At 43.1% G+C, this 19,784-nt stretch overlaps 1 protein-coding gene across 1 annotated transcript; it reads left to right on the forward strand.

Annotated features, from left to right (window-relative positions):
- The first annotated feature begins 6,589 nt into the window (after positions 1 to 6,589).
- SLC35D3 (solute carrier family 35 member D3) lies at positions 6,590 to 11,931 on the forward strand. The gene is made up of 2 exons (XM_054970074.1): positions 6,590 to 7,025; positions 11,105 to 11,931. The coding sequence occupies exons 1-2, from the start codon at positions 6,590 to 6,592 to the stop codon at positions 11,929 to 11,931; spliced, it is 1,263 nt and encodes a 420-aa protein (XP_054826049.1).
- Positions 11,932 to 19,784: the final 7,853 nt, after the last annotated feature.

A 19,784-nucleotide genomic window follows, 5' to 3' on the forward strand; every position in this document is an offset into this window, starting at 1 on the left:
TTGGATGAAATATAGAATCATGCAAGCATTTAGGCAATAAGCATTCAACCATCAAATCGGATGATTCTGAGTGAGAGCTTGCCTGCTTATACTACATGTGTCCTCCCTTGGGCTAGTACAGAAAGTCACAACCCAGTGTTGCTACAAGTGGTGATTGTCTCCAGAGAGAGAAAGGGGGTGGGTAGGAGGCAAGGATTGGGAGTTCTCTTTGAGCAGAACTTGGGAGATGATTAAAAACTACAGGAAGCAGAGAAGACTGGTTGGGGGAAAGAAACTGGGAGTGGAGGGGAAGCATATTAAAGAAAAAGGGCAGAGAGTTGCCCAATCCAGCATTCTCAATATAGTTACAGAGGTCTGAAGTAAAGAGGGGAAGGTCGAAGCAGAAAGAGGTCTCAGTCCTGAGTATGCAGTGATAGAGGAGCAATCCTGGGATGAGACTGAACCTAGCATGCTGGTTTCAGGGTGTCAGTCTTACACTCTTTTCCCCTGGGCATTTAGCATTGAGACCATATGCCATTGGTCATAAGTTGGAATCCTCTTTACTATTGGATTCAGCTGGTGATTGCAGGTTTTTGGAGGTACTCTCTGATTGAAGGACTGTTAGAATCATTGGACAGAGATATCATAATATGAGTTGGAACTGGCAAATCTGAAATTGCCTTTGTGGGGGTTACCAGTGTGCAATACATCTAGGTAATGCAATGGGGGCAGCGTGGGGGTGGGTGGGAGATGGGTCTGCCTGAGATGATTCAGTTACCCAGGTAGCAGGTATGACTTGTGCATCCAAACAGTGCTCAGGAGAATAGATGGTTTTGGCCATGCATTTGATTTGGTTTCAAGCATGGTAATTACAACCATGTGTAATTTTGGAGGGCTCATAATTGTCCTGCAAACCTCATTCACTAATCATAGCTGGGAAGGCGATGAATTTCAGAGGGGCACATAACAGAGTCAGATATCAGCATGTATCAGGCTACCTTCTTAAGTGCTGACAATTGTACACAGCCTGGACTTAATCTTTAATATCAAGCCTTGGCCCTGCTGCAACTTCAGGAACACAGGGCCTAAAGTTGGATGAGGGGCTTCAGAATGTGCCCCCTAACCAAGGATCATTTTGGAGGTATCAGGGTCTCGTGACAAACAACTCAAGTAGAATTCTTGAACTTTCAGCAATATTTGAATTCCTATGAACATGGGAAAATTGTGCAATGTCCACTATATGTTGTGGATTCTTTGAGCAAACTTGGGGAGGGTAAACTTGTAGGTACTTTGTTGCTCATAGGAGGAAAATGATTTTCCTTAGGGGGCATCATGCACCACTCTGCCAGTGACAACCTACTAAAATGGCAAGGTGATAGTGCCACGAAGCTTTGAAGAAAAATGCACCAGGAATAGGAAATTACCCAGGAAATCCAGGTCATTTACAAAATTATGGTTGCTTTCTCAGCACAATTCAACATGTGGGAATACCTTTTAAACCCTATATGGCTTTTCCCATGTATCTCTCCCCATGCATTTAGAGAAGGCCCTACTGTAAGTCACACCATTACACCACCTAAGGTGTGATGCATCTGACTGTAAGATGGCATTCTCTGTGTGATATATATGTATGTATTTATACCTCACTTTCTCCCCAGTGGCGACCCAAAGTGGTTTACAACATTCTTCCATGTCACATTTCATCTTCACAATGACCCTCTGAGATAGGTTAGGCTGAGACTATACGACTGGCTCATAGACTCCTTACAAGCTTTCATAACAGAGCAAGGATTTGAACCCGTGTCTCCCAGTTTCTAATCTGACACCCCAGCCCCTATATCATACTCTGATGAAGCGAGCCTTGACTCATGGAAATGTATGCTGGAACAAATGTTATTAAGCTTCAATGTGCCCCTGGATTCCTATTTAATGCATCTGCTTTTGTTCTTGGAAACAAACACCTACCCATTCATGGATTTCACATTATCATGGTCAAGTTTGGCCTTCATGCAACATTTTCTACCAAAGACCATTACTTTACTTTTCCATTTTGGCATATTTCTAATATGTACACCAAGTACAAAAATATCTTTTTATCTACAGAACTGTCTGCATTCTGTGACTGCATCCCTAGTGTCCTGGCATGGAATTTGTTAACTATCCTGACAAACTCCACTTGCAATTTTAAAATTGGGCATCTTTGCATCTCTTTCCTACAAAATCCACACAAATCTTCTATTCCAGCATAACCTTTCTCCAGTATACAATATATTCTTCCATCAACACGACTCTCAGAACTCCAACCAGGCAGTGGAGTGCTTTTCCCATGGAGTGCCTTGTAGGAGGCTGTGAAGGCTATTAGAACCTGGATATGTTGACTAACAGAGGGACAGAGCTAGAAAGCAAAGCATTAACAGTCTGTGTGACCGCCTCTCTCTCCCTCTCTCCCCCCTTTCAGCTTTATTTTGCCTTTCTGCATTTTCACATTTTGTGTGACCTGGTCTCTACCTTCTGTAGGGTGTATGCTGCAATAAAGCAGCTCGTTGAAGAAAAAAGGGAAGGGTGATGGCTTAATCCTGCAAATGCCCACCTCTCTCAAATTGTCTGCTAGTGAGAGCTGCTGTAGCATAGTGGTTAAAAGGCTGGGCTCCAAGCCAGTGCTCTGCTGGTTCAACTCCCACTAATGCCCTGAACTCTGCAGGTGGCCTTGAGTAAGCCCCTCCTCTCAGCCCCAGCTCCCCAGCTGTATTGTAGAGATAATAACTACGCTAACTTTGTTCATGGCTTTGAGTGTGGGACTAATCTGCCTAGAAGGGCAATATAAGCACACTGTTATTGTTATTGTGACAAGGTGCTGCATCTTTCATTATGAAATTGGCAAGATAAATATATTGGGGGAGGAGAATCTCTAAGCCTGGGGCCCAGAACATGTACTGGAGTTGGTGACTTTTAATGTATGTGTCCTTGACCTAGTGAAAAGAATAAAACTCCCAGGTAGACTGATCATTATTTTGTCATCTTGTGCATCTTGTACTGGGATGAGACTCATAAACTAACAACAGACTAAGCCCCCCACCCTGCACACCCAAAGGAATGGTTACTAAGCAAGATTGTGGAAAATTTCAGAGCCACTTTTTTTGTCTGTTACTTTCAGACAGTATTTAGTAACATTGTATCTATTATAGCAGAAGCTTAACATGCTTGTTTTCTAGCATTGGCTCTGACTGGATATGAATTAATTTTAAAGCATTGGCTGTAAAGAGTTATGGATACAGGCACTTTGCTGGCTGTCTGGTCTGTCTCTCTGCCCCCCTCCCCCCGAGATTTACAGGGAAAAAAGATTTTCAGCCCTTTGACTACAGTGCCCTGGAGTGTGGTTCCTTAATGCAATTGAATGGCAAAGACTTAATTGGCAGCAGTGTGGCCTGTTTTCATTCAAGATCCTATCTACGCTCATTGCTCTGATACTCTGCATTCAACTCTCCATTTATACTGGACACTCTCCCAGCCCATAATCTACATCATGAGCACAAAACCTGAAATAGCAGTTAGGAAATTCAGAATTTGCATTAAGATTATGCTAAGATTTTAAAGAATATTCTGTAATTTTCAGTAGCTACATTCTAGGTTTAGGATGGGGTGGGTGGGGATAATTGTCCCTGAGGCCCTTCAAACCATACTACCCCAGTAACTATTGACTTGGGCAAGTTCTCAGAGTGCAATACGCACCCACATGACAGGACAGGGATTAGTTGTAGAGGATATACTTGGAGAGAGTTCAGCTTCTAAAAATGATATGTTTTTTAAAGCACAAAGATGGTTTCCACACAGGGATGGGCTTGAGTGCTTTCCTGTTGCTGGTATGTCTGCTGACACAAAGCAGTGACAGTGGGGCTTCCAGAAGGCAGGTTTCCCCATAGTTTCCCTGCTCCAGTCCCTCAGCACTAGCCATCCCTCGTCCCCTGGGCCACTGGGTCTTTCCCCATTTTTTAAAAAAGCAATTGAATATTGGTATATTGATATAACATTATAACAATATGAATAACAGGTTTTCTGAATTCCCATCTTTCATTTGGAATAAAAAAACTTCTAGCACATTGCATTATGGAGATACACCTTTACACTTACATCTCTGCAAAAGAAGGGGCTAGAGACTTATTTTTAAGAAAAAAATCTGAGAATTCTGAAACTCTTTTATGCATATTGTTATAACATTACATCAATATAATGATACTTTTTAGAAAAACCCCTTGGTGGTGGGAAGATCAAATGATCTTACCCTCCCTCCTACATAGCAGCCATCAAGTCTTTAATGCAATATTTCTCAAAACAGAGCAAAGCAGGTTTTGGAAAGATTGGGTGGGGGAAGCCGGGAGGGACTTAAATGCAACTCAATGCTGTGGGGAAGCAGGGGGAAAATTGCTTCTCATTAGCACTGAATACAGGACAGGTAGCCTATGTGGAAATGGTCTTGTGACAGAACCATGATGGGTGAAGTTTTGTATCTAGATACCCTGGAAGTTAAGAAGTTGTGGGCTGAAATTTTAAGAGTGAAAGAGAGTGGCAGTGCTAAAGATGGAGTGGTAGCCATTCTAAATGCAAAACAGCAAAAACCTAAATACAAACCATTTATATGTTTTGAAGGTATTTAACTTAATTATAATCCTGAGCAGAGTTGCACCCTTTTGAGCCCATTGACCTCAATGGACTTAGAAGGATGTAGGTCCGTTTAGCATTGCACTGCTACTAACATTAATTTCATATCAATTTCTTAAAGTACTCAGTGCCCACCATTTCGTACTCAAGCCAGAAAATTCTATACCCAATCTGCCAACCAGGAAATTAATGCAGCCATGGCTGACTGAACCAAAAATGATTGCTCTAAGTGCAGAACTACACGTTACAACAGGCCCGCTGCCAATGACTGCAGCCCATGTCAAGATCTCCCCTTCCCCTCGTACTGTTCAGTTCAAATAACGCCATGTGCTGACATAATGTGCATTTCTTCGATTCTCAATTCAGACTGTTGGGGGCAGGGAAATGCAAATTTTTGATGATGCCCAGACGCTAGTTAAGTTGAAATGCACATGACAGGCTGGTGAGGAGAAACTCAGTAGAGGGCTGCCCTTTCACTTGAATAACTTGTATTTTCTTCTTTTATTAACAAGGTACAGAAGTAGCAGGAATCTGTCCCTCTTCCTTTACTGGTCACTGTTTAGCTGACTTTAGAAGGGGAGGATATAAACTCATGGGGGATGGGTTTAGCAAAGATGATTAGACAGCTGAAAAGAACCTCCATATTTAGAAGCACTGTAATATTGGAGTGGATGGGGAACTAATCATGAAGATGAGTGCTTAGCCAGTGTGCAGAGCTGTCATGTTTGGGTGTCACAAAGGTACTTCTGGATATTATGCTGACCTGCAGCATCGCCCATCTGGGGCTTGCTTCCACCTGGCCACTCAGAAGACAGGGCTCTTTTCTTTCTGTCTGTAGATTCAGCCTCATTTTTAGTCTGTTATTTCAAGGTGTGATTTACACCTCACCAGCTCACTCAGAAAAGCCTTCTGCAAAAACCACCGTCTTATTAACTTCGTGTGCATTCATTGATCACGGTTTCTCAGAGAGTAATAATAATTTTTAAAAACTCACTCCCACAATTAAGCTCCTTTCCTTGCAAGGGTTAACTCCTGCTGCTGTTTTCAAAGCACCTGTTTCTGTAGATTGCAGAAGACCTACCAGGCAAGGTTGGATCAATATTTGTATTTCCTTGTAAGGACCCTACCCACATTCATTTAATAAGGATGGATGGATATTCCATTAGTGTAAGTGAACGCTGCACGGAAGGGTTGGGGGGGTGGGGGGGAGGCAAGCTGCGAACTGGGATTCGCGATCCCAACCCAAGTTGTGCGTGCGCGCGCGCGCGTGTGTTTTGCTTTATTTGTAAAAAGGCTGGGAGGGATTTTACGGGTTCTGGGGGTGCCTGCAACCCCACTTCTGCTAAATTGCTTTTGCTTGGACGGAAAGACAAAACTTAACGATTTCTGAAGATACGGATGTCATTGAGAGGGCGTGGGGAGGAAAGGGGGATTAAACCGACCCCTTCACCTTTTGATTCACCCTCCAGCCCCACCCTCCAGCCCCTCCTTCCAGGAACAAAGCAAATCCATGATTCATCTCAGACCACCGTCAGCGGGTCAAGAGAGTAACATGCCCAATGCGCTCCAAGTGTCCCCATTTAATTAAGGTAATGGGAAGAGCGCGGGTTCCCAACCCCCCCTCTGCGTCAGCAGGAAGAGCCGGGGGATCTTGGAGGCAGCAGGTTTCTATGCCTGCAGAGGCATTTCCCGGCGGATCCGATCGCGCCCCCCCTTCCCGCCCACCCCTATTGATCACTGTCCCTGTCCAGTCCTCCTGCCGTCTGTCTTGCATTCGCGCGCTGCTGCGAGCGCTCCGGGCTCCCCGCAAAGTTGCTGCTTCCATTCTTGCCGCTGCCGAGGCACGGAGCCTTCCTGCACCCAGGCGCCCAGCCAGGCAGCAGCCCAGTGGGGGGGATCGCAGCGGGGACAGCCGCCGCCGCCGCCCCAGGAGGACAGCCCGGGGGCAGCCAGCATGCATCTGTGCCGGGGCCGCGCGTTGGGCATCTCGGTGGCGGTGGCGCACGGGGTCTTCTCGGGCTCGCTGAACATCCTGCTGAAGTTTCTCATCAGCCGCTACCACTTCGTCTTCCTGACGCTGCTGCAGTGCCTGACCAGCTCCACGGCGGCGCTCAGCCTGGAGGTGCTGCGGCGCCGGGGCGCCCTGGACATGCCGCCCTTCGGTTTCAGCCTGGCGCGCCTCTTCGCGGGCGTCACGGTGCTCTCCACGCTGCAGTCCAGCCTCACTCTCTGGTCCCTGCGCGGGCTCAGCCTGCCCATGTACGTGGTCTTCAAGCGCTGCCTGCCCCTGGTCACCCTGCTCATCGGCGCCCTGGTGCTCAAGAACGGCATCCCCTCCGTCGGGGTGCTGGTGGCCGTCCTCATCACCACCGTCGGGGCGGCTCTGGCAGGTGAGAGAGACGGCGAGCGAGAGGAGCGTTGCCCTTGGCTCCTCCTCACTCAGCCCCGGTCAGGGGCACCCTTCAGAGGATCCCACCGGGTCCTGGGAGATCCCTTCCCCCGAGTGCCCCTCCTTCCTCCTCCACCCCTGCTTAACAACTCAGGGCCTCCTTCCTCAGCCCTCAAATCCCTCGCATCCCTTTCCCAACATACAGCTCTTTTACCTCACCTCTCTGTTTTCTCACCAGCACCGGATCACCTCACACCTCACTCACTTCTGGACTCATCTGCGACTTTCCTCATAACCCAACATGGCCTCTTCCCTCTCACCTTGGTCCAGTCTTTCCTTTGATTTCCCATTGCCCCATGAACTGCTTAGATCATCATGCATTTCCATCATACCAGTAGTATGTGACAGACAAGCAAGGCAGCTGAAAATAAACCTTGGGTGGTGGGAAGAGGAGAGACTGGGAACAGCCAGTTGGGTTACTTCAGACAGAACACACACACACACCACACCAAAATAAGCTCAGTGAAGGAGATTTCTTTCCACCCATCAACTTCATTGCACATCTTCCTGTCATATTATTCAAATGTATCTTCATGTCTGAACTTTCTAATCCTTGTAGTCTTTCCTTTAAAGCCCTTCACCCTCTTCAATGCTTTGTTCCACTTCTTAGTCTTCTGCCAGGAACACATACTACCCTTCTCACCATCCTTTCCACAATGACACCGGCTCCCCCCTGCTGCCTCATAAACACTTCAGTCCAACTTCAATTATCTGCCTTCCTTCACCTAATACTCCTATTTCTCCAGCCTCCTTTTTATGAACACTCACCCAGGTTCCTTCTTAACTCCATTTTTGACCATCACTTCCTCTCCCACACTGCGGCATGGTCTCATCATTGTGACTCTAATTTTTCATCTCCTGTTCTCAGTCCTTCACCATCTACTCATTATTTCTGTTTGTCTAAGAACTATTTCACACATTATGGAACACCTGCATGTCCTTAAAAACATGACCAGTCACTGACTCCCTGGCACATACATGTCTCTTACATCAGCAAACATATTTTTATCTTCCCCACATGTTAGTCTAGTATGTGCATTGGGCCTAAATAAAAAACAAACAAACAGTGTGTGAAGCAGTCCTATCTCTACTTTTAGCCTTAACATGCCCACACCATATCTAAAAATCCCAGTTCAGTTCATCCCTCCCATATCTGCAATGAACCAAAAGCTTGAGGAGTTTGCTCACACTCTTCACCATCTCAAGAGTTCATTCAAAGTTCTCTTGGACAGATAATGCATAATATAGCATTTCCCCCCTATACTAGTAGATAACTTCTCTTGTAGGGGAATGATATGTACAGCTATGAACTCCAACATGTTTTAAACTTCTCTGATCTCATCAAAATACACACACACACACCGTGTTCCACAGGTGGCAGTGTACATGGATGTAAATGATTATTCTTTCAAGGGGATTCTTTTGGTGTAGCAGAAAAAAAATGTCATGCCTGAAGAGGTTCAGTTGGTTATTCCAAGTCTCCTTCACATCACCCAATGTTATTTGCAGTTTCTTGCTTGTCTGTCACATATCAGCTGGTTCAAGGATGAGAAAATCTCAGGAAAAATATCTACAGTATGGATCCACTAGGGAGTGTTGCTGCCTCTAAACTGTAATTAAGTCTATTATCAGGGCCTTAATGGACAAAGGAGAAATTCTATTTATGAATAACAGGACTGGCAGAGTTTATGTATGTACATTCAGGAGGAGTGAGGGCTAATTTTGGATTCTCATGCTCATCTGTTCACTTCTATGTTGGAGGGCTGGGCTGGGCAGAGCTAAATCTGACTATAGACAAATATCATGATTATAGACAAAATATTTAAGTGGACTTCCAAGAGCCTTCATATCTTGTGTTTATTCAGAAAGTAGGATTCGTGGGGGGTGGGGGGTGGGGGGGAGGTCCTTCTCCTTCCTTGGGATTCTTGCTTAGTTTGGAAGACTGTGGGAAGATGATGCAAATTAGAAACCTAATCTTGGTCCTAGTTAGAGATCTGCATAGAATTTGAAGCAAAGATAACAGTCACTTTTTAACTTTTACATTTCCGCCCCTTTAAATTGGCGGCATCGTTTTTTCCTTGAATGTAAGAGGGTATTCTCTATAGATGAATTGTTCCAACATTGCTACATTTTCATGGAGGGATCAGGGCACTGATGGCTGTCTGAGACAGGACGCTTTGCTACATTTGGCTAATCTATTTGCGTCATGTGGGTGATCCAGGCTGTGTTCAGATGAAGCCCTGGGACCAAACTTCCTTGTTTACTGCACTAGCCTTGATCCAGCATTGCTAGCCTGATACTTGTAGATACATAATGGAATTTGAACACAGGTAGGAGGTACTTGAACACTGGTCGAAAAACCTGGTTGCTCAGTGTTCTTAAGAACAATCATTTTCCCAAACACCACACAGAACAATGGAATAGTAAAACTGACTAAAAAAGATCCCAAGCATCTTCTGGTATGGGCAATCACACTCCTTTGTGTGTGTGTGTGTGTGTGTGTGTGTTTAAAGTCTACAGTAGTACATCTATGGATATTTATTTATTTGAAATGTTTCTGTGTTGCTTTATAATGTAGTTCTCAAGGTCATTTGCAAAAAATAATTCAATAAAATAAATTTAAGTAAGTAAATATTAATTTACAATAAAATCACCAAACTATTCCAATATAAACCAAAAATCAAGCAGTAGCAATGTAAGTGGGTGATTGTTGCTAAAGATGCTAGATGGTGAATACGTATATAAAGCTTCTTGGCACCTAAAACTTAAAAGAGTAGGTGCCAGGTGAACAGATGCAGGGGAAGAGTTCCACAGGCAAAGCACACTACAGAATAAGCCCTGAGGCAGTACATAATGAATAACCATACTACTAATCTTCACAGACTCTGCCAAACAGGCTTGACCATAGTGGGATGCAAAATGAGTGTATGGAAGATGGGCAAAGACAATTGCCACCATGCAACTTCAAAATCTATGAAAAAGATTTTGTTCCATTAGGCACAGCTAGTTCTTTGGTTTCCCCAAGAGTGAATACAGGCTGATGGCGGCTCTGCAGGATTAAGTATCCAGCTCAGTAAATTCAAGCTTTTTGCTATCCAAATGAGTATAAGAAATAATGTAATACAATGGAGATTAGAAGGTTTGTACCTGCATGATAAAAAAATAATATAATTGAGAGCAGAATATGAAAGCAATAGACTACCCCCCTTCCATGAGACTTTGCATTAGGAATAAAGACAAATGCACCCCAAAACTGTTCCATGTTACTGATGCAGTTGCTCTGGCACTCACCATATTGCCAGCTTTGGAGAAGAGTGATGATCCTGCAGAACGGAATTCTTCTCTTGATCTCTGTAAAAAGGGGTTTCAATAGGCAACGTTCCAGGCCAAAATGATGACAGGCTTACCTTCCCTGGGCTCCTCTATTTCACTACACTGAAGTGGGTTTTGATTAGTAATTTTTTAAAAAAGCTATTCATTTTTACACTGCCATTTCCATAAACACTAGGCTTCCCAGTTATTTAGTAAACTTTTAAAAATTTATACTGATTTTTCTTCCTCATTGCCAACAAATTAGTTGCAGAAATATTGTGTAGACTGTGCCCATTAAGAAAAGGAGGAGCACTGTGTTTTCTAAACTGCATTAAAGCAAAATCACAGTTAACCTTTATATGCAGACATCAGATTGGCAGAGGACTATATAGGTTGTTCAGTGCAGTGGCAGTTGTAGAGCTGGACATATCAAAGGCATATTTGGATGGGGCAAATTATGTCTAATGCAAGAGCAAGATCCATCTCTTCTATGTAGTTTCAGCTAGGTAGCTATGTTGGTCAGGCAGGTAGCTATGTTGCTCTACAGTAAAATATCAAGATTTGGGTCTCTTAAAGACCAACTGGATTCCTCTAGATTGCTCTTCTAAGTACTCTCCATCCCTATACTGGATTTCAGTGTTATGTGCATGTATGTAAGAGTATGTAAAGTTCATGTAAACACGTTTCTTTCTCTTCTGACATGGACAGGTGCAGGTGACCTGACTGGTGATCCCATTGGGTATGTGACTGGAGTGCTGGCTGTGTTGGTGCATGCAGCATATTTGGTACTCATTCAAAAGGCAAGTGCAGATAGTGACTATGGGCCCCTCACAGCCCAGTATGCCATTGCTGTGTCAGCCACACCTTTTCTCATCATCTTCTCCTTTGCCAGTCTGGATGCTATCAATGTCTGGTCCTTCCCAGGATGGAAAGATCCTACCATGACATGCATCTTTATTGCATGTGTCTTTATTGGCTGTGCCATGAATTTCACCACTCTTCATTGCACCTACATCAACTCAGCTGTAACCACCAGTTTTGTTGGAGTGCTGAAGAGCATCGCAACTATCACAGTTGGTATGGTGGCATTCAATGATGTACAACCCACAAAACTGTTTATAGCAGGTGTAGTGGTAAATACCATGGGCTCCATCATTTATTGTGTGGCTAAATATATTGAAACCAGAAAGCAGAGTAATTATGAAGACCTGGAGAAGGAAGCTAGGGAAGAAGAGAAGAAAGAATGTGATGCAGCTCAGCCACCATTTGTAATGGAGGAGATATCCAAGGAGTTGGCACCTGAAGATACCACAGTAGAGGAGTCAGCAAATGGAAACAATCAGCCAAGTATAAAGGAAAAGAATGGCACTCTGGGAGCAGCAAATACACACACTGTCCGTGAAGGCACCAGCTCTGAAGGACTGACCAAAAGCTCATTAAAGGATGCCTATCTTGGAGTATGGAGGTTGGTTAGGGGGGCTAATTACATGAAGAAAGATTACCTAATAGAGAATGAAGAGCTACCAAGTCCTTGAAGAATAGTTTCTTAGCAAATAGCAATCAAGGGTATATGTATTTTAATCCTTGTGGGGGGATTTATGTTTTCATATCTTCACAGACAAATCTTCATTGTGTATTAGGAGGAGTTTATCTAATTCTGAAGGAACTAAGACATGGTATTCATCCTCAGATTCAGTGAAATGCCATTGATTTTCATTTGTGTAAGATTAGAATCAGGTCTGGATCAGCAAAGTAGACATTCAAGCATTAAAAACTGTTATTTTATATCCATCAATAAGCAGGTCCATTCTTCAGTAGGTGCTCCTGCAAACAGTGGAATTGCTCAAAGCCCTTAAAAGCATGATACCCCTAAACCAAAAAGGCAAACAGGTTTGTTAATATGCTACTTTAAATAAATGTTCCACTGGAGCCTCATTGATTAGCGGGTTAAACAAACGACACATGAAAAAATGTAAGTGAGCTCTCACACAGTTCCCACTTACAATTTTCCAGCTGTTGATTTTGTATTTCATCTCACCCATAGGTGGGCATTCCTTGTATTGACTGAACAGAAGTCAGATCATAAGATCCTGCTGGTGATTCTGCCCTGTCCCACTTTCTGTCTTCCTACCTTGTCTTTGCTGACAACATGAGAGAGGTGTGGGAGGGGGACAGTTTATACTCCGAGTTGCCTCAGAACTTTCTCAATTAGTTTATTTTAGTGTCTTCAATAATGGAGTAGAGGTCAGAAGCCATACAATATTATTTCATTATTGTTATTTCAACATGGTGTAGTGGTTAGAATGTTGGACTAGAATCTGGGAATCCAGGTTTGAATCACCACTCTACCTTGGAAGTTTGCCTGGGGGACCTTGGGCCAGTCACATACTCTCAGCCTTGCCTACCTCTCAGGGTTGTTGTGAGGATAAAATGGAGAAGGACAGAGTGTTGTAAGCCATTTTGGGTCCCCACTGGGCAGAAAAGTGGGGTATAATGAGGTAAATAAAATTTTAAACACATTACATTAGAAAGATTATGTGGTAGTGTAATGTGGTAATCTAAGGAAAAGATGTGGGAAAGCAGTGCTGAGAATCCAGATGTTGCTGTATCCTGGTCAACAAATTATAAATCTTTTCACACTCTCAAGCACTCCTTCCAAACAATAAAAGTGATCCTAAACACAGTCATGTCCTTCTAAGCCCATTGACTTAAATGGTCCTAGGAAGGTTAACTCTTCTTATGATTGCCCTGCTTACTCTACTGATGCAAGTCAGAAGCTAGTCTGAATGCAAAAAACTTTGAATAAAGTCAAAGTAAACTACTGTTAAAACTAGATCGTAATGTAGCACAATATATAGAACAAAAATATAAATTCTTAGGACATCTGATCTGAGACTTTTGTTTTTATTTATTTTATTTATGTTGTTTATATCCCGCTTTTCTCACTGAGACTCAAGGCAGATTACATAGTGTGAGATTAGTATAATTAGTGGCAAGGACAAGGGCAGGCATTTCCATACAGTGGCAAGAACATTTCCATAAACAAGGTCAGGGGGTAAAAGAATATAAGTTTACAAAGATATAGTATTAGCAAAGATACAGTATGGGGTTGAGGAATTGCTGAAACAGAATCAGTTCTAGGACTTACATTGAACAACATAAAGCACAGGTAGGGCCACTTGATAATTTCAGAATCAGCAAAGTGTAGCTTTCTCACGTTGATTGCTAATTACATTTTACCCCTATAAAACGCTCCAGTGCACATGATTCTCCCCTCCTCCCTTTTATCCTGTACCAACTGTGCAAGGTATGTTAGATTAGAAGAAAGTGACTAGCCAAAAGACCTCCCAGACAGCTTCATGGCAGAGTGGGAATTTGAGTCTGGATGTCTCCATGCCTAGTCTAGCACACTAGCAGTACACCACACAGGCTTTGTTGAACATTGACATTTGCTGTGAGATCATGGGGCCACTTTGGGGTAGTGGTTAAGACCGCGGGACTCTAATCTGGAGAACTGGATTTGATTCCCCACTCCTCCACTTGAAGTCAGCTGGGTGACCTTGGGTCAGTCACAGCTCTCTCAGAGCTCTCTCAGCCCCACCCACCTCACAGGGTGTTTTGTTGTGGGGATAATAATGACATACTTTGTAAACCACTCTGAGTGGGTGTTCAGTCATCCTGAAGGGTGGTATATAAATTGAATGTTATTATTATTATTATGTTGTGCTACATGTGCAATCAGAGCATTGCTATATATGAAGAAAAGGGGGCAACAAACACATGGGAGAAAGCCTTTGCACAGTACAAAAATGCACACTCTTCTGTTTCACTTTTTTATGCATAAAAACCATCATGCAATGACTCTTCCCTTTCTCTTCCCAGATTCTCCATTCTTCATCTCCATGTCCTGTTTCCTAAATTCACTACCATCTATTCATAAACCACCCTTTACTTTTAACACATGATATGCTATCTGTTAGGTAGCTAGTTCTCATTCATCATGTGGAAGGCTGATTTAAAATTGATTTAGCCATATTGCTGTTGCTAATATCAAAGTAGTAAAGCAAACAGGAGGCAGAGCCCATAAGAAATGTCATTGTGGGTGAATTTGACTGCCTTGTTCCCAACAAACCAACACACACCAGACTTCCACTGTTTCTGCTCCTTGAGTTCTATCAAACCACAAGCCAGCCTGTTCCTCAAACTTGTAGGGGTAACAGTTAACCAATCTGATCTGGAATGCAGTACTGGTTAGAAAGTGGCTGCAGAGGTACCCCCCATCTTCTGCTTCCAAACCCCCTTGAGGGAGCGAGACAGTGCACAGTGATTAAAGGCAGAAGCCATTTTTAATATTGTGTCCTGCAATATCAGCTAGGATTAGCATGGGTTGTGACAAGGCTTCAGTGACGCAAATGGGTTTGTGGCTGAAGCACTGAGCAAGCAAGTCCTTATGAGTGTATTCAAAGAGATGTCTATCCATTCAGATTTCTGAACGATCCATTCAGAGAGCTGCTAATAGGTAGTGACAAAAACCGCCCCCACGTTAACTTTTAAAACTGATCTCAGCTCATGCTAATCATCACAATTTGCTAACACATCCTCAAGATAAAATGAAAAGAGATCTGAAAGAAACAGGACAAGACCTCCCATGGCTCCAGAGCCGGGGGTTTCATATAGGGCAGAGGCCCAAATCACTTCTGAGCTATTTATGTATGCCAAGATGTGATTGTTTATAATGTTGAAAGGAAAATAGAATAGAAATATTTGTGATTCATATATGATTTGTGGCCAGCATAGGTTTTATATTTCACTGCAACAGATTTAAGCAAAGACCACATTAAATCTCATAACGTGCCAAGTCAAATTTGTACATTCATGATCTGGGCATAGTAAGGAGGGAGAGAATGTCTTGCAGCAGAAGAGTTTATTTTACTCCTGCCCAGCCTTCCGTGAATGACAGTTTTGTTTCTGGTGAAGCTACTGAGAACACAAAAGTGCCAAGGCAAGTGTCATAGGGACTGTGCGCCACCAATCCCAATCCCTCAATCACTGTATGTTCACATTCACACACCCACACCCACACACACACACACAGTTTCATGGCCTGTGCAGCATTCCCTTGTTGAACTTAATGGGAGCTACATGAAATCTGTGCTTAGTGTTAGACACTGTAACTGCTGGATACTTATAGCAACCTGAAAAAAGACGTCATACCAGGAACAATGAGAAAAAGGGTACTGAAGTCCAGAATGCCACTGGCTGGGATCTGAATTATCCCATTCACTTTTTGCTCATAGTCGTCATAGGCAAAAGCTGAATGATAAAACATTTGTTTTGCATACAGACAGTTCCACGTTCAATCCCTGGTGCTTCCAGTTACAGGACATAGAATAGCTGAGGAAATCTTCTTCCTGAAGCTGACTTTCAAATTCTGTGGCTGGGAACCCTGGGGTTCCCTCATCTTATTCATCAGTGAGAAAGCTGATAATAGCAGGCCACCTTCTCTGACATATATCTTTTCCATCAAGATATGTATCTTGTCTTGTTACCATTCTTTGCTTGCCATACCTGGCACAGGAACACTTTGGCTAAGCTCATGGAATGAGATTCTGGCTCACCAGCGCATTGCATGAATTGAACATGTGTCCTAGAAGAGCTCCAAGAATCCACAGAGATTACTTTGCAGACAAGTCAAATGTTGAAAGGGTTTCCTAAACTTAGAAGGATTGAAAGCCACTCGAGTATACAATACTGGGAGAGACTGAGTGTCTAACCCAATAAAAGCTGCTCTTTATATGTTCAGGTATACTAGAATTTAAGTAAAGCCATTGCTTTATCGATTATGATGTCAGTTTAAGGATTATTTATTTCTTTATTTATTAAATTGTCCAACCTGGAATACTGGATTATATAATTATCTGTAGATAGTAAATTAGTAGGCTGGTTAAGAAAGATTTCTTATAAGTATTTTAAAACAAATGAAAATTAAATTAAAATATTGTAATCCATGTAGGCTAATAGAGAACAGTCATTTCAGGTCACTTTTTAACCACATTCAACAGGCCATGGAGTAGTATTTTGTATTAGCTGAGTTATGCCCATACAACTCTGTTACCTAAACAGTACAGTAAAATGTATTGTGGGATGCTTTCTGCTTTCTGATTATACCTTTCCCACATAGTTTGTGGGAAAACCCTAGTTTTTCTGCTTTTAAAAGTGTTGGAATCATATGGAGTTATCAGCAGTATTGGATGGTTTGAAAATGTGCTGGTGAATCTTTTGTACAGTGTAAAAAACAAACAAAGAACATGTAGTTATGCTATATCTCTGTTAACATGGGTGTCTAAGAATTCCCTGCATTAAAAATGGGGATTTGGTAAATGCAGCCCAGTTTTCCAATGAAGGAGATTGTTGTAAAGTAAAATAAAACTATTGCCTCGTGCTGAGGCATTTTAATTGCATAAATATAAAACTTCAATTAATCTGGAGAATGAGACATGGTAATAAAATGCATTGCTTTACAGAAGTCTTACGTAGTCTATTATCATTGGGATGAAGCTAGCAGTGTAGCTTTACTTATATGATTCATTGCTATGGGTGTGATTCGTATACCCTTTCTAAGTTGATATAAACTTACCCCACAACTTGGATCCAATAAACGAGAGCCATATGCAGTAGCAGGTTAACACGTACAGCCCACACAAACCATACAGATAAGAATTTCCATCCACATTGTGATGCTCATCTCAGTCCCATTCAATTGATTGTGACTTGATAAAGATAGAATTGTTTTCTTATTTTGGACTAACACATGTTGTTTGCAATTAGTTGTACATGCCTGGATGTCTAGAGGCAGGCCTAGCATCCCCATACTTACCTGTGGATCTGGGGAGCGGGGATGGGATCCATCACGTACATGTACTGCCATTCCTGGCCGGGCATGACAGCTGATCCTTGGGAACCATCAGGAGAAGCCGGGTGGGCAGGGCTACCAACACAGCTGAACAGTGGCTGCCATCAGTCTGGGCCCACTGTAACAGCAGGCAGGCCCAGCAGAAAGCTAGACCCTCCCTTTGCTTCCCTTGAGAGGTTCCGTCTCCCTGGGAGTTGGGAGGAAGAGAGGAGATGGGTGCATCTCCAGAGGCTGATCTCATATGGGTCTGGGGATACAGCCTATGGAGGACAGGCTGTGGGTCTCTCCAGAAGTTGGAAGTCATGGGTGGAGAGGAGGAAGACATCGGCGCCCCGACCCTTCCACCGTTTAGGCTGAGGCCTGTTGAGGCCACATGGAGGCAGATTCTGGAGGGCTCATCAGCTCCTGTCAACCCTGGCAAGATCACAGATCCTCACACTGGAGCACACTGTAAACATTTAATCTTGTCAGTGTTGTCATGTTTAGAGGAATTTGGAGGGGGGGGAAGAACCCTATGTTCCAGCAGCTGTGTAATCTTAAGGGGACCTTTCACAGGGTTAAATGAGGCATGGGTTGCCTTGGGACCAATTTCATGCCACATACATTCATGCCAATAATCATATGGTAAATATAAGGCAAGATGCCAACGTGGTTGAGGCTAGAAGCCAATGATCATGCTGTAGATAGTAGAAGTGACGTACCTACATTCATCCTCTGTCACTTGGTCACCATATTTTGCATCTGATTATCAATTGCTCTCGGCATGAAATTGGCTTCTGTTGGGCCATGTGAAAATGTGCTGCCTTGTTTTCAGTCTCAGCAGAGGTTTCTTGGACAATTTTACCCAGTGCTCTTTGGCAAAAGAACTGTCAATCAGTTGCCATTGAGATGATCATTTTTATTAATAGCCATGGATCACAATACTTAAGATTGTTTTTCACTTTTTCTTATGCATTAAATAGTTAACACTTTCCTCTGTGAATAGGGAATGCCATCTTTCAGCTGTAGACCAGTGGGCAGTTTAACATGATATTAGTAGATTTAGTCTGGTAGTTATTATGGGGGATGTTTCATCTCCCTCCCTCTCCCTTTCTGTCTTAATTTTCCATGCCTACTGAAATAGACATGTGGGAAACGGGAGAGACAGACATTCTCTTTGCTGCACGAATAAATGAGTGGTTGTGGCACACAATGGCATTCTTCAAAATAAACATCCATTTTTGTGTCAATATGCTATTGAACAGCACCTGCAGTAGCGCCACAAAGCTGGGCATTAACAGAACTCAGGGAAGCTGGGTTCGTCATTGCGTTGTATTTTAAAAGACATTTTACAAAAGGCATACAGATGTCCATGTGTCGCTGGCTAAGTATCCTGCACTGCAACCATTGTAGGCATATAATTTTTGGAGAGCGAGAAATGGGGCAACCATAATCCTTTTGTCTATTAAAATAGCATCTGCTCTTGCAAATGCAAACTCAGTGGTCACAATCCAATACAGAATTAAATGGTCCAGAGCCCACTGGAATCAACTCACGGTTGGCTGTGGTAGGCGACTGCTTTCCTGTTTCTAAGCCAAAAGGAAAGTGCCCGCATTAGAATGATGGAACTAACTTTTGAAAAGGCATTAATATCTAGTTCAGTATTAACAGCCAGTATTATCTTATGCCACTGTATGATTTTATTATCATCCTTCTCATGAATCTCCCTTGATGCCCTTATTTCTGCCCCATCTGGCCTCCTGAAGCTTCTGCTGCCTCCTGCTTATAGTAGCCCATCCACCATTAGCACTTCAGAGCTATGGAGGAGGGAAAGCACCCTTTCTGTAATGCTGATTGTAAAGAGACAGATATGGCTGGGCCATCTTGGTCGTCTCTCCCCATTTTGGAAAGCCACAAACAGGCAGTCCAGATAGCAGAGGAGGATGAGAAGGCAAGTGACCCAAGCATGTGAGACCCTGGGGTGAAGAATAGCCTGCTTTTCCATCTGTTCTTTGTAAGTAGTTGTGGGTTCACATGTACACGTCTTCCATGTATAACATCTAAGTTCTGCTCTTACAGAATGTAAAATATTGAATATTTTAAACCCCAAATATTGAAACCCTGATCCCTGGCTGTGTTCTTTCTGGCTACCTATTTTTTTTTAACCAGAAGCTTCTCCAAGTGAAGGGAAGAAGGAAGCAATCAATTCTCTGCCCATCAATTAGTTGCTGTATTCATGCTTGGTGAGTCTGCTGGAGGTCATCTGAAAGCTGCTCATTTAGAGCATAGTTACTGCTGTAATCAGTGAGCATGTCTTGTTCTTCCCTTCCCTTCTGGTACTTTGGAACCCTCTGGTAACTTACAGAGAAATCTTTTTGATGGTGCTCAGCCTAGGGCAATAATTCAAAATGTCCAACAAAGTAAGCAAGCACAGGGTTGCCAGATTATGGCCTGGAGATGGAGTGCCTCTGCCTTCAAACGCTGAGGTAGAATGAG

The sequence above is a fragment of the Eublepharis macularius genome, chromosome 1, assembly GCF_028583425.1.
Source record: "Eublepharis macularius isolate TG4126 chromosome 1, MPM_Emac_v1.0, whole genome shotgun sequence".
Lineage (NCBI taxonomy): Eukaryota > Metazoa > Chordata > Lepidosauria > Squamata > Eublepharidae > Eublepharis > Eublepharis macularius.

Bases quoted from the DNA above. Each gene is read 5' to 3' on its own strand.
- SLC35D3 (XM_054970074.1), top strand. From the start codon at position 6,590: ATGCATCTGTGCCGGGGCCGCGCGTTGGGCATCTCGGTGGCGGTGGCG. The intron at 7,026-11,104 runs GTGAGAGAGACG...TGACATGGACAG, and splicing joins CGTCGGGGCGGCTCTGGCAG to GTGCAGGTGACCTGACTGGT.